The sequence below is a fragment of the Tachysurus vachellii genome, chromosome 7, assembly GCF_030014155.1.
Source record: "Tachysurus vachellii isolate PV-2020 chromosome 7, HZAU_Pvac_v1, whole genome shotgun sequence".
NCBI lineage: Eukaryota > Metazoa > Chordata > Actinopteri > Siluriformes > Bagridae > Tachysurus > Tachysurus vachellii.
Window position 1 is genome coordinate 14,982,456 of NC_083466.1, and position 17,459 is coordinate 14,999,914.

The window sequence follows — 17,459 nt, forward strand, 5'->3', positions numbered from 1 at the left end:
TGCAGCTCAGGGAACTGCAGATTTATGATGACTCTAATTAACTAACCAGTTTTAATGGTTTATAATACAAATATTGACATGGCCAATTTACAGTCAGGGTTCTATATATTATACATGGCAAGACAGTACAAGAATGTTGAAAAAAGTAGAAAATTATTAAATTTTGTGGAAATGTTCGACTCGCTCGTTTTTGAGAATCGCTTGGCTCGTTTAGCCTATAAGAGTGGTTGAAAAAGAACCGATTCTTTTGCGAGTCGTCTGTTATATTCTCCGAGGACGAGGAAGTGTGCGGTGAGAATTCAGCAGAGCAAGTCTGACAACTCACACAACCAGAACGTGATTTTCAGCTGCCGTTTCAGGAGAAGAAAAAAAGAGTTTCATCTGTGAATCTGTGGCACTTTCTTATAGACAGACGCCAGATTATATTCTGAGGCTGCAAGAGTCAGAAGTGCGCGAGCTCACTCCGGAAAAACAACAGTGCGCGCGCTCGTTCTCACCATCTGCAGGCGCGCTTAAAAGGTCTGCTAAGGGTCTGTGCGCTCGGGACCAAACAAAAACGAAAATGTGCACGCACAACGCGTCTGCAATGACTGAGTGGAAAACTGCGGATTGGTGAAGTTGCAGCAGCAGCCGTGCGTGACAATGCATCGGATAGTGCAGAGGAGGCGTGCAGGGCCGCTCCGTTCCGCGTGGTCGCTGCTCGGTGCCGTGGCGCTCGCGCTCGCCGCCTCCAGCGCCGTGTTTACCGCATGGACGTGGCGACAAACCCGAGATCTGACCAGGTCCGTCCAAAATCTGCGCGACCGCTTGGATCAGGTAGACTGTCCATCATGCACGGAACCTGCACTCCTCTGAAGTTCTCCTTTCACATAGGATCAACAATCTTCACATTTCCCACCAAATACTACATGAATAAGATCCTATGCACCTCATAAATGTCTTGGTTTATATCATCATATCACTGTTTACTTGTTTACTAATAATTTCTTTTAAAAATTGTGCATTTATTATTACTGACTATTACAAATCGGCTGTACAGTTTTGTCTGTTTACGAGCTTTAGAGAAATCCTAGAGATACAGTAGCATTTCCAGATTTTTACACATAAGCAGGATTTGTATATGACGATATTGCATTTGCAGAACATCGTCTTATTTTTGAAGTTTGTTACAAACGAATAGCCACATCATGAACTTTGGCTTCATAGCGTTACTTAAAGCGCGACAGTTGGGATGAGAGTCATGAATGTATGAAGTGCATAGAAGTCATAGGCTTTTCACACTTCAGTAATATTCCAGAATCACCGCCTTATCCAAAGCCACCGCGGATTTCTTTAAGACTTTTCCCTCAGGCTCAATTCCACTGTATTTCTTAACTTGCAGGAGCTCGAATGTAGCCTACTGTACCTTACATTTATGGCTAGAGACGTGTGTCTCAGGAAGAAAATAAAGCAGTAGAGGTTCTAGCGCCGCTGGCCGGTCGGTAATAAACACGGCTCAGTGTTCCGCTTGATCATTGTGTAATTGCGCATCCATTCTCCTAACTGCACTCACACGCGTGTCTGCGCAGTGCTTTAACCGCCTGGCTGCTTATTTTGTGGACATTTCGGGCAAAAGCTCTCATGCTGTGTTCTTGATTATACAAACAGCTGTGGGAGCACTTGTGGGGGTCCGAGAGGGGGAGTTTTATCGCTCCAGCGGAGAGGCACTGCAAGTTGTGGCTTATTTGGCCTGAGCGTTTCTGCCAAGCCACGTTTAGCGCAATTTACTGGAACTGCTGGTTCACTTGGCGCGCGCATGCGCCCGAGCAGGCAGACGGAACGGGCAAAAGCAGCTTGTCCAGCGTCTCCTATAAGTGTGTGTGTAATTATGGTGCAGTGATCGCTAGAATGTCATTCGAGGAGGAAGTGCAATTGACTTCTAAACAGTGCAAAGCTACAGATGTGCATAATGAGTAAGCACACAATCCACTCAAAACATTTTCTGGTTTAGTTTAGGCTCAGTGTTTTTTTAAATGCAATTCTGAAAGGGAAAGATTCTTGTGAGTCAGTATGGGTCTATTCAAAGTTACCAGAGAAGGACGAATCTTTAATGTTTAAAGTTAAATGTTTGGCATTTGCAGAACTTGTATTTGTAGAGTCTGCAACGTGCCTATAAAGCCGGTGTCCAGTTTAAAAAAATGTTTCATGCTTGTCATAAGTCCCATCATAAGTAGCAAAGTGATTATTTATTCATTCTCATGGTCCCACAAACAATACACACTTAGATAAATGACTTTTAGCTGTCTAATGAAATTATATATTGAGTCTTGAAATGGAAACCCTTGATTGTAGGGTTCTACAAATCCTTTACTGGTTCCAAAAGAGGGAAGAAACCCTGAAGAACCCTTTATGGCGAGCAAGATGGTGCCTACTTTCAGCCTTTAACAAGGTTACATGATGCGTTCACTAATGTGTTTTAATCTATTGCAGTGGTAATATGAAACAATATAAAAAAATTTCCATATGTGCAACTCTAGCAGACACACATGCACATGCTTAGAAAGACATGCTGATTCAGCAAACAGTCGAGCCACGCATGACTCCGGCACTAACTTTGCTGCATAGTGAGTTGAACTAAATGTGCACTAGCCTCTGTGGCATTCACTTGATTTATGCAGTAAAAAAATCACATTGCTCAAATAATTTCTTGCCAAATATTGCATAGACCTGTTGCATCTCTTCCTCACACAATATGGCTCTTATTAAAAAAAAACCCTGTTTGAATCGCTGACAAAGCTTGCATGCCGGTCATAATTTTTTACTAATGTTTTTCTTGGTCCAGTCTCAACAAGGCCGTTTAAACATGCCAGGAATCTGCAGCTTTTTAAAAACAAAAAATAGGTCTAATGTGTGGCAGCTAGTTTTGTGGGTGACCTATTAATAGAGGAGTGTTGAAGTGTGTGCCAAGCTCCAGGAAGGGAGATGGTAGTGTTTGTTTGTGTCTGGATCAGAAAAGTCTGTGGGTTTGATTATTTCGCAGGCTTTGCCTGGTTCGAGTACTGGCCACATGAAGCACCAATTAATAACAACACACTCCTGTCTACACACACCACATACCACATATTTATGCCCTCCCACCCCCTCTCTCTCTCTGTCAGGTAAATTTGCAGCGCAAGGCTATTGTCCAGCTTTTCCTGGAGAAGAGGGAGCTGCTGGAGAGCCTGCGAGTGAAGAGAGAAGGTACTGAGAGTACATGACTTTTAAACATTAAGCATTTGATGACAAACAAGTCCTTTCTGGGTAATATATGGCGCTCTTATGTAATGACAGAAATCTGGCAAGCATAGGGTGTGAAGTTAAAGACAGTGAATTGACACATTGACAAGCGTTATAAAATTGCTTCAGAATAAAATGGTAAAATTATGGGTGCTTCACATTGCTGTTGAGAAGCTAAGTGTAAGTTTAACACTTTAAGGACATTTGAGCATTGTCTGTAAAATATGCCAAATATGCCTCACTATCTAATGGCAACAAAAAAAGAGAAATGCTTTGGATGGTATTTACAGAGCCTTGGACAACATTAACATCTTGGGTAAACTAATGGGCATATTTCTAAAATCTGCAACTGGAAGCTGGAGGCAACATGCTGAGTGACATGAGAAATTGCAGGCTTGAGCTGGACATGCACCCAGCAAAACCAACTGGCACGAGAGTTGCACGGGGTTGGCGGTTTTTGGGACATTCTAAATTCAAGTGACCCCATTGGTGAAGCCTGAAATAACCTTAGTTTGTTATTTTGTGAAATTATGAATGCTCTTTGATAGCTCCTGCAATTATGTGATAAAGTATCTGGTCTAGTTAGGCAAGTGCAGGAAAAAGCATGCTGCATTAACAGGGAAAAATTGCAAGCAACCTGCAATAATGGTAAGAAAATTGAGAAAATAAAGATTAGTGTATAACAGATGAATAATTAGAGACTTATTGAACAGCTGAAATGCTTCAACAGACACATGATAACTGTGAATCCAGAGCCAAAATGCTCAGCCACAGTCTTTTTTTCTTTCTTTTTTTTTTTTGAAGCTTGATTTGTACTCTTGCCTAAATATAGCAGCCTTCGGGGACAGCATGAGGCTGCTACTTCACCCAGTTTGCCAGCAATAACATTTGGGTGAAGTGCTTCTCTGGACCCCCTTTTGATGTCTATGGTCTGAGTTGTATCAGATTGTTTGACTGATTTTTTTTTCTTAAGGTCTGCTGAGAGCAGTCATAAACCCAGATGCTCAAGAAAACAAAACAAAAAACAAAAAAGAACGTTTGGAACATCTATTAATTTATTACCATTGCTGAATAGTAGCTGTGGCCATTGCTCTTTCTCTCCCCCATTCACACATGGAATCTTTACAGCCCCTTTCTGGGTCACGAAAGATCCAGTCTTTATTCTTATACAGGAAAGAGAACATACTGTGCATGTCTGTGATAAAACAATGGCTGAAAGGTGTAGAATGGAGGAAAGGGAAGAAAATATTTGACCATCTGGACAGACAATCAAGGCTTCAGTTGGTCAGCTAACGCTACTAGTTTAATCCAGAGTGTTTGCATCTGCACAGCTGTTCTATTCAGTAACTTGCTGAGGCCTCACACAGACACCTTGCATCTTATCTCTCCAACAGAATTCATTCCAGTAATATTTATGACTTTTTCCAAAACACTTTCTCCTTTTTTCTTTTATTTTGCAAGCTGGAGGGACAAAAAGAAAAAATGGAAATGGAAGGAAGGTGGCCTCTCACTTCGAGAGTAAGTTGATAAAACATAGATTTATCTATGTACAATTATAGACAATTTCTTATTTTATTATCCAAAAGGTTCTCAAGTCTGACAGGTGTACAGTGGAGGAAAGGGAAGACAATTTTTGAACATCTGGACAGCCACTCTGGGCCTCAGCTAATCAAGAAATGGTGCTAGGTTAATTCATGGCATTTTTATCTTCACAGCTGTTCTATTCAGTAACTTGCTGAGGCCTCACACTGACACCTTGCATCTTATCTTTCTACCAGAACACATTCCAGAAACATTTATGTCTTATTCCAAAACATTTCTCCCCTTTTCCTTTGTTTTGCAAGCTGGAGGGACAAAAGGTAAAAATGGAAATGGAAGGAAAGTCGCCTCTCACTTCGAGAGTAAGTTGATAAAAGAGTGGTTTATCTACACAAAATTATAGACATTTTTTTTAAATTATCGTCCCAAAAGTTCTTAGATGTGCCTTTTGTTTTTCACAGTAACCAAAGATTCCTTCAAAACAGGTAAGACAATATAAATTTTCATGTTAACACTGTGACTTGTAGGGTATTAATGTGTGTGTGTGCGTGTGTTACAGTGGGGACTCAGGGGATCATTAAAGGGTGGACTGAACAATACCTGAATATGAGTCAGGCCGTGGAGTATAACACAGAGACAGGCACATTTAAAATACTTCGGCGAGGTGTCTACTTTCTTTACTGTCAAGTAAGTTGGCTTCATCTGTTCATTTTACTCTAGAAACACATAGATATTCGGTCCAATTTTTGCTTGTTCTTTGTTACTCTTTATTCAATAGCACCGTCCTTCCTTTGACTCAATGTTTTCCATCCCATCACTTTCTACTTCTCTTTCAGGTGCATTTTAGTGAGCAAGCGAGTCAGTATGTGAAGCTGGAAGTGACTGTCCCACAGGGCCCCTCACTTCAGTGCATGGAGGGATACAGCACCACTCCAACAACAGGTTTTAAACAGTTCCACTTCCTGAAGCCATGCCAGGTTTCTGGCCTTCTTCTCTTAGAGAAAGGCGCCGAGCTTAAGGCAAAGACCGGAAGTGAATTCACCCTGAAGGACTCAGGCAAACATTACTTCGGCCTCTTCAAGGTGAACTAGTGGATACAGCCGTACAGTTCAGCCTCACTGACTGCATCGTTATTCTGAGATCTACCAAAGTCGATACTCACTGGCTGGATGAACCATCTTTTTTGTTAAAAAAGTTAAACATCTGTATTTTTTTATATATAAATCTGACATATTGGATAGAGTCCGTGCAGTCATGGAGAACGTCTGTGACTGAGACAGTGATGTTTCCAAAGGCACCTGAGAGTAGTTTAAATGACTCTACACATTCTAGTGCCTAATAATCAGGATGGTAAAGACATAAAACAATGAATGCTGGACAGTTACAGTGCATCTTTTTTAAATTGCATTGGTTAGGACTTAAGTGCAAAAACACTGATTGTAGCTTGATGAGGACCTTGTTCCAGACAAATGGCTGCCTTGCCTAAACAATGGCAAAGGCAGGTTGAACAGAGGGTACAGTTTTGGTGACGTTAAGACTGACATTACAAGGCGGACATGTGATTTTATCAATTGTTAATTTGAACAAACATTGGTTCTGACTAACTTACGGCTGTCTTTGGATCAGTTCAGCTTTGAATTTTGATTTACCAAATACACACTAAGTACTACTCTGCATTTGTCCTTATTACTGCCTTCACGGACACTTTAAGCGCTTTAAGTGCCTACTATATTGTTATATAATGTTTTTTATATGATTGTGAAAATACAGTACTGATAGGCATGAAGTGGTGGTATGCAAACAGCTTACAGCACTGCATTTCAATGTTCATTGCTATAGATAAATCATATAACAAAGTCACAATATACCCATGTTGGTTTTTTTTGTACTATGCACATTTAGTTTTTAAAGTTTTCCAGCAGTAAAGTTACAGAATTTATACCAACTTTACTGCATTTAGCCTCATGGGTTATACATGTGTGAAAGAACTAGCGTGTCATTTTGATGTCTCTTGGGATTAAGACTACCATAAAAAGGACGGTTCAATTAGATCTGAAATGGAATGTTTGCCGTTTAAAATGCACATTGTGCTGATTGGATTTCCTAATCCTACCTCAGCTTCCCTTTTGTATATCTGTACCCCCATTGTTTCCCCATGCCCTCAACTCTCACTTCCTTTATCATCTTGAGTAAATAGCCAAAAAACTTGGAGGAGTAACATATTCCCATTTGTCTCTTCCATCTAGTCTTTCCCCCTTCTTCCTTCTGCCATTTTTCTTTATTTCCACTTTCTGGGGTTGCTCTTTGCACACAATCCACACTTGGATTGCTGCAGGGGTTTCTGCTGTTCACAAACAGCGTCCAAGATAAACTCGTCTGGGTTGAGATGAAGTGTGGAATTGCTGTGTGTGTGTGTGTATGTGTGTGTGTAAATGTGAGATCAGGGTAACTGCAATGGCAGTTAATATTTCACGGCTCTTTAGCCTGAATATGAAACAATATGTACATGGTGTACCTTTTAATATGATAGACCTTAAACTATCTCTTTGGCCATTAAAAACCGGTTGACTGACTTATACTATTACACAAAGCCAAAACTTTAAACCGAACCTGAACGTTCACAATGGCCAAACTGAATGTGTGTGAGAGGTTGCAGTTTTTATTTGTTATAACTGTCATTAATTGATTTTACACAATAAATAAGGTTAAAGAAAAGTTGGCAATTCTATGGCTTTTTGTTTACTAGTGTAAATAGTTTTAATGGCCAAGGTTTGACTCCTCATGTGTACAACACTAGGCATTGTGAAGAATCATTTATGAGTTCTTTCTTATAATTATTAAAGACTGAAAACGGTTATGAGTAAAGAACGTACTGTTTTGTTCTACACTAGCGTTTTGCGATCACCATAATAAGAAGCTGTTTGGTTTGCTAAGAATGTACACTTATCTTTTTTCATTCGAATCTTTATTACAAACAAAAGAAAAGAAAGATGCATTATTAACATGTTCCGTTCGTCCACCTGGAGTCAAATCACAGCATAGCCACTGATTTGGAACGGGTTCGGAACCACAGCTTACACAGTGACACTTATTAATAAATGAAATGTTGGAAAAGAAACATAAAAAATATAGAAATACAGAGTGGACAAAAAGTGGTGCTTGATTCAACACTTAGACTCTCCCAATTTTTTAGTCAAGCACTGAAATGTAATTTTTCAGTCTTCACACAGGAGGTATGCAAGGGAATAGAGCAAATAAATTAAATTCTCAACTCATTATCTATCACTTTGAGGTGAGGCCTAGCTAAGGATAATGTAAGAGCAAGCAAGTGCAGAGTTACATACTCTCTTCAACTCTTTACAGGTTTTTTTGCTGTTAAGGCGCTTATGTCATTAATACTGTGCATTTCAGCAGCCAAAGGTGTCAAGTTGAAACATTTTCAGAGACAACTTAGGGATTTTACTAATCTTAGAATAGATGAATTCATTATAATGTCAATGCATTTTAGGATTACATGACTGATCCACGGTGTGCAGGTTACTTGCAAGCCCCAAATCTACTGTAGATCGCAAGCTAGAAAGATGTTAAATGTTCCGAAGTTCGTTCAACCTCTTCGTTGGTTATTATAACAATAAGCTGTATATAGAGAAACATCATGGACCAAACATACAAAGAATTATCTTTCTTTTTACCTTATTTTCATTTGGTAGAAGCTTCGCAATCGTAACATCAAGGACAACATCAACAGTAACGTTAACAATAATTATAGGTGCTAGGAACAAGGATTAAAAACTTGGAAAAACACAATGAACTGAGCTTAAATATGCAAACAATTCAGAGACAGTTCTGTAAAAAGGAGAAAGAGAAATGTGAGAAACAATTTGGAAAGATGCGCTGAGATAAAGAAGTAGGTGATTTTTTTGTTTGTTTCCATGAGAAGAAGGAAGAGTGCAGTGATGTAGAGATAAGGGAAAGATAGAATGGAGGCAGAGGGGAATTAGAGGAAGTAAAGCACTGTTGAAATTGATATAGTAACCATCATGAAAATGACAGCTAAGAAATACTTTCAGATGTTTCTTTTAATGGCATGTCATGGCTTAGTTTGCATTTGCCAATCAGAATGCACATCAATGCTTGTGTTCCAAAAGCTAAATGCTATTAAGGCCCATCTATTCCAACAAGAGACAATGACCAGTGCCCCTGTCTTACATGTCTCTCCTTTTAATCATATCAGGCAGCTCAAAAAACAAAAATTATGTGAAGTAATTACAAAAAGCCGGAGCTGCATCTTAAAGAAATCAATTTCATTTCAATAACCGTAACTGTTAATGTACTGAATGGTCTTATTCTCAGTGTTGGTTTTACAGCTAATTGTACTGAAAAGACAAAAAAAATCCAGCTGTTGCTGAGACTGTAGTATGGAACAAGAGGCACAGCTGGATGCTTGAAATGTTGCATGAAACACACATGACAACGCATGCTGCTGAAACAAGGGGATGATATGAAGCCTGGCAAATGTTTTTACAACACACATGCAGCTTCATCTCTGATTCAGAGGGAGGCAGAATGCTAATGAGGTTCTGTAGTTGTGTGTGTATGCGTGTGTGTGTGTGTGTGTGTGCAGAAGGTGTTTGTGTGTGTCTCTGAGTAAAGTGTTAGCAGTTGGTTCAAGGCAGAATTTAAGCGAGAATAGATAGACAACTGGTTGTGTGTGCGTGTGTGTGTGTGAGTGAGGAGTGTTCTGTTTTGTTTATATAGCCTGTTACACTGGTTTTCATCAAAACAGTGTTATTATAATAACTAGGTAGTTTGCCGGTTAAAGTCACATGATGTGTGTTCAGAGGATTTTTTTTTCTTCTCAATTTGTTGTTCATTTTGATAATTATATCCCGGCCATAACATACTTTCATCACTTCAGGTCTGCTGAGAGAACGAGAGAATAACTTGATTTAATGTGTGTGTGCGTGTGTGTGCAGGACTAGGGTTTATGGCTGGTTTCAATCGTCGATGCAGATCACTTCTCCGCTGCGTTGCTCCCTCCTTCCCATCATAAGCTCTGCCTCTCGCTCTTTTTTGACTGACATTGGAGGCCCATTCAGCACTAAAGAAACACACACACATGGATTACATTTAACTTTTACAGTCAGACAAGATGGATCTAGCTTTTCCATTCCAAAGAACAATCCCTACTGTTTAAATAAACCTGTCTTTTAATTTCCCCTGTTCATCTTTCTGCTTTTTCATTTTTAAACGTTTCCATTTTATTCCAGGTGTTTGCTTCTTGTCTTGCATTGTTTTGTTTCATTTATCTTACAAATATAACCACTGACGATGAACAAAGCAGCGCACCTCTGTTCACATTTTAATATTCTTATGCATCAAAACCACATATCATGATACAATGTAAAAAATCCAGACTTGTTTATGTAGAAATTACACACACACACACACACACACACACACACACACACATCATTGTGACTCCGAACAGTGAATCATGTCGTACTGCAGCCTGTCAGCACATGCCCAGTGATGTTACAGTTATGTTTTAAAAGAAAAAAATCGGAACTTGGACACAAACCTACAATGTTACTGTGTGAATGAGATTTCAGTCCCTTTTACTCACATCTGTTCTTTTCTTTTCCCACTGAAGATAAGCTTTGGTTTACAAATGATTGCTGTGCTAAAACTCACTATCCCAAATTTATCAAAGGCATTTAATTCAAAGCTTTGGTTTTCAAAATTAAGTCAGCACCCAGGACCATTTCAAGCCTTGTTTGGGGAAGAGGATCATAATCGAGGTTTGCCTTCATGTAGAAGAATTCCTTCTGATACATGACTCGATTGTGCAATACCATGTGACACATTTATGGAAAAAAGTTTGTAAAATTCCAGGCACTATGTTTCTACATTTGTCCAAATCAATTATTCTCCTTTGGTACCAACAGCAGGTGAAGAACAATTTTGGGTATATAACATTGGGTCTAAAAACAACATTGCTAGCCATATAAGATATTTTTCATGATGTTGACAAAAGGAAATATCTACATGATATGGCTAGCCATTCATTCATCAAACAGTCACTGCTTTATCCTGCTCAGGGTGAGACTGAGATCACAAGATAAAAATGAGAAAACGGATCCGAATTTTTATTTTCATTTCCTGCCAGCTTTGGTGGCAGACCACCAAGATTTTCAGTGAGCAAAGGCTGAGGCCAAGCTGGTTCATGTGTACAAAACAAGACCATCAGGTAAAACTCAGCTTAGACAGGTCATAGTGGCTTTTCTAAACAAAACCCCTGTTATAGTTTAATGGTACCAAAACAAATAGACTACAAGAAAATAACAAAATATTTAAATAATTAAACTTTTCATGTTCTAAGCTGTTTAGCAAATGTAGATGTCAGGAAATGAATGCTAAAATTCTGATTAATTGTCTCATAGTTATCTTTTGATCTCAAACCCAAATGTCTTCAATGCTGAGCAACAAAAAAAACTAACCTTGCTGTTCCAATACATTCAGATGGGACTGTAGTTTAGTGAATTTATGGAATATCGCAAATACATATCCACTATTTTCTAGTACTAAAGTAATACTGCAATATAATACTATAAAGAGACATATTAGGAAATGGATGACCTTGCATTTTGTAGCTACATACTGCAATTATAATCTTTAAACTTATAGTGATTCACCGCTGAATACATTAGCTAGTCATGGAAGACAAATGTCCTTAGGGAAGTTTACCATCCTATCAGAGATTAGGAAAAGGTGACTGTCTAGCGAAAATAGACCCCTTTTCTCATTTCATACAATTATCATACAATTTTTGAACATCAATTTTCAATCTCAAAAGACATCAATTAAATATTCATATGCACCTCATACATCAGTGCTGTTAAGTTCTTGATTCAGATTGGTCAGATGGTGTTTCATAAAATGGCATGGATTATGTAACATCAAGCAAATTCACAGTTGAGGTTTATTTAGCATTTTATGGAAGGAGTCTCCAGTGTCAACAGCTGCAACTTTAAGCTTCTCTGACACTGAAAAGTCTTCAGGATGGAAGGCTTTGTGGTTTCTCCATAACAAGACAAGCTGCATTTTTTTTTACTAACTACAAGAAAAAAATAAAGCTAGTGAGGGAAGACTTACAGGATATGTTTATAGCTGCTATAATCAGAGTGCTAACAGAAATGAACTAGATTCACAGACATTCTACAATATTAAACATAACTATAAATGAATACAATGTTCGATGTGCCTTTTGTTTTTTTAGAAACAGGTAAAACCTGATGCCAAATCTAGTTCTTCTGCTTAATTATTTGTTTGCATGAAATACTCGTAAAATATACTTTAAACAGGAAGAAAGATATTGATGAAAACTCATTTTACACATTTAGAACTGTGAGCTAGACTCTGTTTTGTATCAATTCAAAAATCTAATCAGTTCATCTGATGGTTACAATGAATTTCAATACAAATTGTCTAAACATGCAATCAATCATTCTTGAGATATTGTGCTATTGGGAATCTTTGAAGGATGGACGAACAACCTGCAAACATAACGCCTCCTCCAGCTAAACGAAAAACTTTCACATTGGCATATTGCTGAAGAGGAACAAAACACTTGATATGATCTTATTGGAAAACACTGAACGAAATCATACTTCCCCATCATTGATCCTATTCCTATAACAACAAGCCCAAGCTTATTTTATTCCTTATCTATTAAATATATTTTCAAAATATATTATTTCCTTGGTAATGTGATGTGCTACTATATTTGTATTGATTAATCCATGCTGCTTGTGCAATAATGCCCACATCCATTAACTGTAGTACAGTAAAAGAAAATATAGTAAGGGAACCTATCAACTTGAAATCTAATTCAGACCATTTCATAAACATTCTTTTGTGACTGGCAAAAAGAAAAGAAACAAACCAGGGTCTTAAATAACAAGCAAGATTTTTCCAGTCATGTACACACGAAACAAGGAAAATATCTTATATCTCACATTCAGATCTTTTTTTATTTTTTTCTATTTATTGTACTTTCTTTCTCTCTCAGTAAATCTGATCAGAGGGCATCAGAGCAGTATTCATTGCTTCGCTGCGCAGGTTCTCTCCTGCATAAACGCCTCCTTTCGTTCAGTTATCCAGAATAATAATTCAGTTGGCAGACAGCCTCTGTGACCCCTGCCTGTCTAAACAACCACTTCGCTTACACAATTAATCACTCTCCTAGCGGCAATGGGAACGAACCCACACAGAGCATCAGTGTCAAATCTTAACCTCACACCATTCACAAGTGCATACTTAAAACACATACCGACACACACCTTCTTGAACACATAAAAATGCTTTAAACTAAAATTTTATGATTTATGTCTGTGTGTGTGCAGTGAGAATCCTCCCACAGCAGTTCTGCACTGTATAAGGGTCCCATTGGGGGCTGATCTGGCTAATCTGATCTGGCTCTGATCCTGCACAGGAATTCAAGCATCGTCCCTTTGGACTGTTCCCAGACCTGCTCTTGTCCTCCAAACCAATCTCAGATTCTAAGCCACAAAATCTTATTTTAGGTTTACCAACACTGGAATCTATGCATGGCACTGCCATATATTGTAGAAAAACAAAAGTTATGTTTACTTCCCCAAGGCCCTGCTTAGATTTGAGGCTACCTGTGTCTAGACAACACACACCATACCAATATCCCAATGGCCATTCTTAAGGTCAGTCTGCACATATGAGATAGTGTTTCATAAAATTGCAAAAGTTCAAATAGCTTTGTGTCCATATTAAAAAATGTTGTTTAAGAAAATGTTTTTTCTTCTTCTTCTTTTTTTTTTTTTTTTAATAAAAATGCTACTTGTCCTGGTTTCAGTTCTTTTTTATTTTAAAGGATCACTGATAAGGAGAAATAAATCATTATGCTTGTTTCCTGGATTTTCTCTGTCCACCACAGAGGTGCAAAAACTGAGGCTGTCCATCTCACCCTTCAATCCGTGATTCCCTAAAGCCTCTGATCAGGATGGGAAATGTTGAGAAAACAAAACAAACTTGCAATCCATCCCAGGAATTCCTTGGGATTGACACTATGCAGTGTTTCTGTACTCCCTCTGTATGTGTGAAAGGGCTCCAGAGAGAGAGAGAAAGAGAGAGAGAGAGCGAGAGAGAGAGAGAGAGAGAGAGAGAGAGAGAGAGAGAGAGAGAGAGCGAGAGAGAGAGAGAGAGAGAGAGAGAGAGAGAGATTTCCACAGGAATTAGGGAGTAAAGGTCCTGGGTACTTCGACATGTGCACTTATTTCTCTTGCCAAGTGAAAGATGAATCCACTGAGCTTTGTGTCGGAAAGAGAGATGAAAGTTAGGGGGGGTTGGTGAGGGTGAGAGAGAGAGAGAGTTGCTTTTTGCAGGCTCACTGGCTCCCATTTTCACAGGAAACGGTTGGGTGATTTCCTCTTTTGTCATGCTTGCTCGCTTCACTTTATTCAGACTATTCACCTTGCCATCTGCTCATATTATTCCTGATGACTTTATTATTTTGCTTTGGCAGCCAGGGAGGTTGTGTGTACCTTAAAATGCTCTCAGCTCTTCCTTCCCTTTCTTCCCTTTTTTCTGTACTAAGAAGCTGCCCCTCTTCTGTACCCCTCTCCCCTTTTCTCTCTTCCTCTCTCCATTAATCAGGTTTATAACCTTTCCAACCTGGCTTTCTAAGCTTCTTCTGCGTTGATTTCTAACGATTCCCAATTTTTACATTCACTCGTTTCTCTCTTGTTTCTTTCTCCCTCTGAATGTGTGTTTTTTTGTCCATGACATCTATCAGTCATGGTTTTTTGGGGCGGCCGTTGCGAGGGAGGTTCTCCACTGTGTTGCTGAGGCGGTATTTGACGATGATGCTGTGCACGGTAGATTTTGGCATGTGCAGCTCCTGTCCGATAGACCCTTCCGACCTGCCGTCCTTCCAAAGGTCCACCACACGCTGGCGCTGTAGGACGTTGTGCTCTTTGGTCTTCAGGCAGAGTGGGGCTTCTGTGGGGGCACAAAGGTGGCAGACTGTAGACACTGGCGCGGCAGTGAGTAGATTAGCAGCAGCAGCAAGATCAGAATGAGTGGAACAGTATCAGTCCTCAAAATATTCATAGATACATCAGAAGACAATCAGCGGGCAAGAGGAAGGCATGAGGCCTTAAGAATAAAAAAAAAAAATAAATTAAAAAAAAAATGAAAGTACAAGAGGCATCTTCATATCCACACAATTTTAATTCCCAATTTTTTATATTCACTCCATCAACACAGCCAATTTTAGTTAGATGTCCTTTGATAAAATGTGAATAGTGATATGACTGGCTTATTATGTTTAAGCCAGAAAATGACAGACTATGTAAAGCTCAAAATTTCTAACAGGCTCCATGTATGTGCCCTATGAACTTAAAAAAAAAAATCTCTCTTGCATATTTTAACAATTTTCACTAAAACTGACTGATGGAAATAGGTTAAGGAGTTCAGACTTTTCCTTTCCATCTGTCTCAAGCTCTTTAACTCTCTTGCCATCTCTCCTCTTTTCCCCCCAATATTTTTCTCTTCTTTTTTATTTAGTCTGGTGTGTTTTGAGGCTCTCTTCACGGCTAAGTTTACATCGGGGTCACCACAGTCGTCTCAATCAGGCCTGAAGCACTCAAATGGGCCCCATGCATGGTGTATTTTTAGCCCAGTCTTTTGAGCCCCATCTGCATTTATACCAACCGTGCTTAGGAAAGAGCACATTTTCTCCTGTGTTTCTTTTTCTTTTTCCCCTGGTCTCTTAAAAATATCCCTGGTCTGTGGAGAAAAAATGTTCCCTCGGCTGAGCAATTCCTGGCACGGCTAGGGCAGTGGATCAGAGTAATGACATTTTCAGAAAAAGCTCCATTGCACTAAAAAATGGGGCTAGTGCATCTCCCACAAATACACAAACAGCAGCGCACGGGAACACAAGAACTCTTTTAGGTTCACAGTGTTTACTGGTTGCATTTGGGATTTTGAACAAACAAAATACAAGCATAATCAATCACATTTGTTCTACTGTATGTGTACTCTGAACATGTTTATGCTGTTATAAACTAACATTTTCTATCACAGAGAGCTGGACAAGAGGGATAGGAAGAAAACATATTTCGCCAAATTTGCTCAGAGGCATTTTCAAATCAAAATGCGACTGCTTCAATTAAAACTGATAACAGATTTATATTTTGCTAAGTAACGCAAGAGATTTTATAGTAAAGGACAGACGATTTAACATTTAAGGTTATTCATTTACAAATAGCCAATTCAAGAGATTTCTATTGTCTATCCATGGCACATGTTACTAAGTACAAAAATCCATCTATGAAAGAGTATAGAATGTCTGGACAACTAAAACAAGCACAAAACAATGTTTGACTAAACATGATTGTATGCAATTCAATTTAATTCACATTGTGAATAAGTTGAAAATTTGAAAAAAGTTGAAAGCAAAAGTTGAAAATTAAGTTGTTTTTTATCTCTAACATCTATCCATAATGAACAAACTGGAGGAGGCAGAGGCAAGGAAAAACTCCCTGAAAGAAACCTTGAGAGGAACCTGGCTCAGAAGAGAACCGATCCTCATTTGGGTGACACTGGACAGTAAATAATTTAAATGTAAATAATGTCCTTTCTACAACAGTTTATAAATGCTCAGGATTTTTACAAAAAAATAGATATTGATATTATGTTTTCAAATATACTGAAAATATATGTTGTATAGCTACAAACTCTTTATGCTACCTATATGCTCCTGGTGCTAAACCTTGGGTGACGGTCAAGCTAAAATTACTATTACTTATTACCTGAGTTGCTAATATTAATATTCCAAAATAAGGCACAGGCTTTGCTGTGGATCCAGAGTAACTCTTATAACCTTAAATCCATAAACTCATAATATGTATGAATTATTGAAGCTTTGTAAGAACTTGAGTTGTTTGTTCTGCCAAGCCCTCAAGTAGCTGCATGATGGACATGATCAATGGCCAAAGTGTTTGGCTCCTGAACATGTTGCCCTAATTGGAACATAATGTCTTAGGCGAAGTTTGAAGGCTATTGAAATATAGCTGGCTATCAATCACCTTCCTCTGGCACTGCACTGCCACATCGAAGAGTGAAGTGAGCCACAGATATGGTTGCAGAGCCCATTGGCAAGAAAAAAATAAACTTCACTGTGTTACAGAACTGGAAAGAAGACTCATCTGATCAGTCCCATGGCAGAATAAGAATGACTGCCTTTAATGCGCAAGAATGCAGGGTAGTGGAGCTAGCAGAAGGCACAAAATAAATGCAACAGAGCAAAGAAGTTCAGATCTCAGGAAAGCTTAGAAGCCTACAGTTTTCTTGCCTATAGAGACAGAACCTGATATACATTCACTGACTACAGCTCTAGGCCTCACGCCTATGCTGGTAGAGAATATGGATAGCCCACCTCCACTCAAAGCACACTGAAGTTACGACCTAATTAAAAACCGCATGCGTTCTGGCTGCTATGGCAGCATCAAAGATTGAGATCTTTACCTCTGCTATAAACAATTGTCTAGATTGTCTAGACACTGCTACACTAGCAGTAAATGCTGAAGGAGACCTGTACATTAATCTCTGTGAGGTGTAGCTGAATA

General features: G+C 38.9%; 2 protein-coding genes across 4 annotated transcripts in view; one reads left to right on the forward strand and one right to left on the reverse strand.

Annotated features, from left to right (window-relative positions):
- Positions 1 to 263: 263 nt before the first annotated feature.
- On the forward strand, positions 264 to 7,509 carry tnfsf12 (TNF superfamily member 12). Of its 2 annotated transcripts, XM_060874578.1 has the most exons (7): positions 264 to 816; positions 3,138 to 3,219; positions 4,717 to 4,773; positions 5,100 to 5,156; positions 5,256 to 5,279; positions 5,354 to 5,481; positions 5,631 to 7,509. In XM_060874578.1, the coding sequence occupies exons 1-7, from the start codon at positions 643 to 645 to the stop codon at positions 5,883 to 5,885; spliced, it is 777 nt and encodes a 258-aa protein (XP_060730561.1). In that variant the 5' UTR covers positions 264 to 642; the 3' UTR covers positions 5,886 to 7,509. The 2 variants fall into 2 exon arrangements, with proteins under 2 accessions (XP_060730561.1, XP_060730563.1); XM_060874580.1 differs by lacking the exon at positions 4,717 to 4,773.
- A 952-nt stretch (positions 7,510 to 8,461) lies between these two features.
- Positions 8,462 to 17,459, reverse strand: part of chd3 (chromodomain helicase DNA binding protein 3) — a 40,321-nt gene continuing 31,323 nt past the window's right edge. Inside the window, exon 40 of one of the 2 annotated variants that reach the window (XM_060874582.1) lies at positions 8,462 to 9,895. In XM_060874582.1, coding sequence (XP_060730565.1) covers positions 9,792 to 9,895 — 104 coding nt within the window. In that variant the 3' untranslated portion in view covers positions 8,462 to 9,791. Of the gene's footprint in view, positions 9,896 to 13,608; positions 14,827 to 17,459 lie in introns of those variants that run through there. The other variant, XM_060874581.1, reaches the window with a different exon arrangement.

Excerpts from the sequence above, each read along its gene's own strand:
- tnfsf12 (XM_060874578.1), top strand. The coding sequence starts at position 643 with ATGCATCGGATAGTGCAGAGGAGGCGTGCAGGGCCGCTCCGTTCCGCG. Across the intron at positions 817-3,137 it reads TGCGCGACCGCTTGGATCAG|GTAAATTTGCAGCGCAAGGC; the intron begins GTAGACTGTCCA and ends TCTCTCTGTCAG. Across the intron at positions 5,157-5,255 it reads AGTCGCCTCTCACTTCGAGA|TAACCAAAGATTCCTTCAAA; the intron begins GTAAGTTGATAA and ends TGTTTTTCACAG.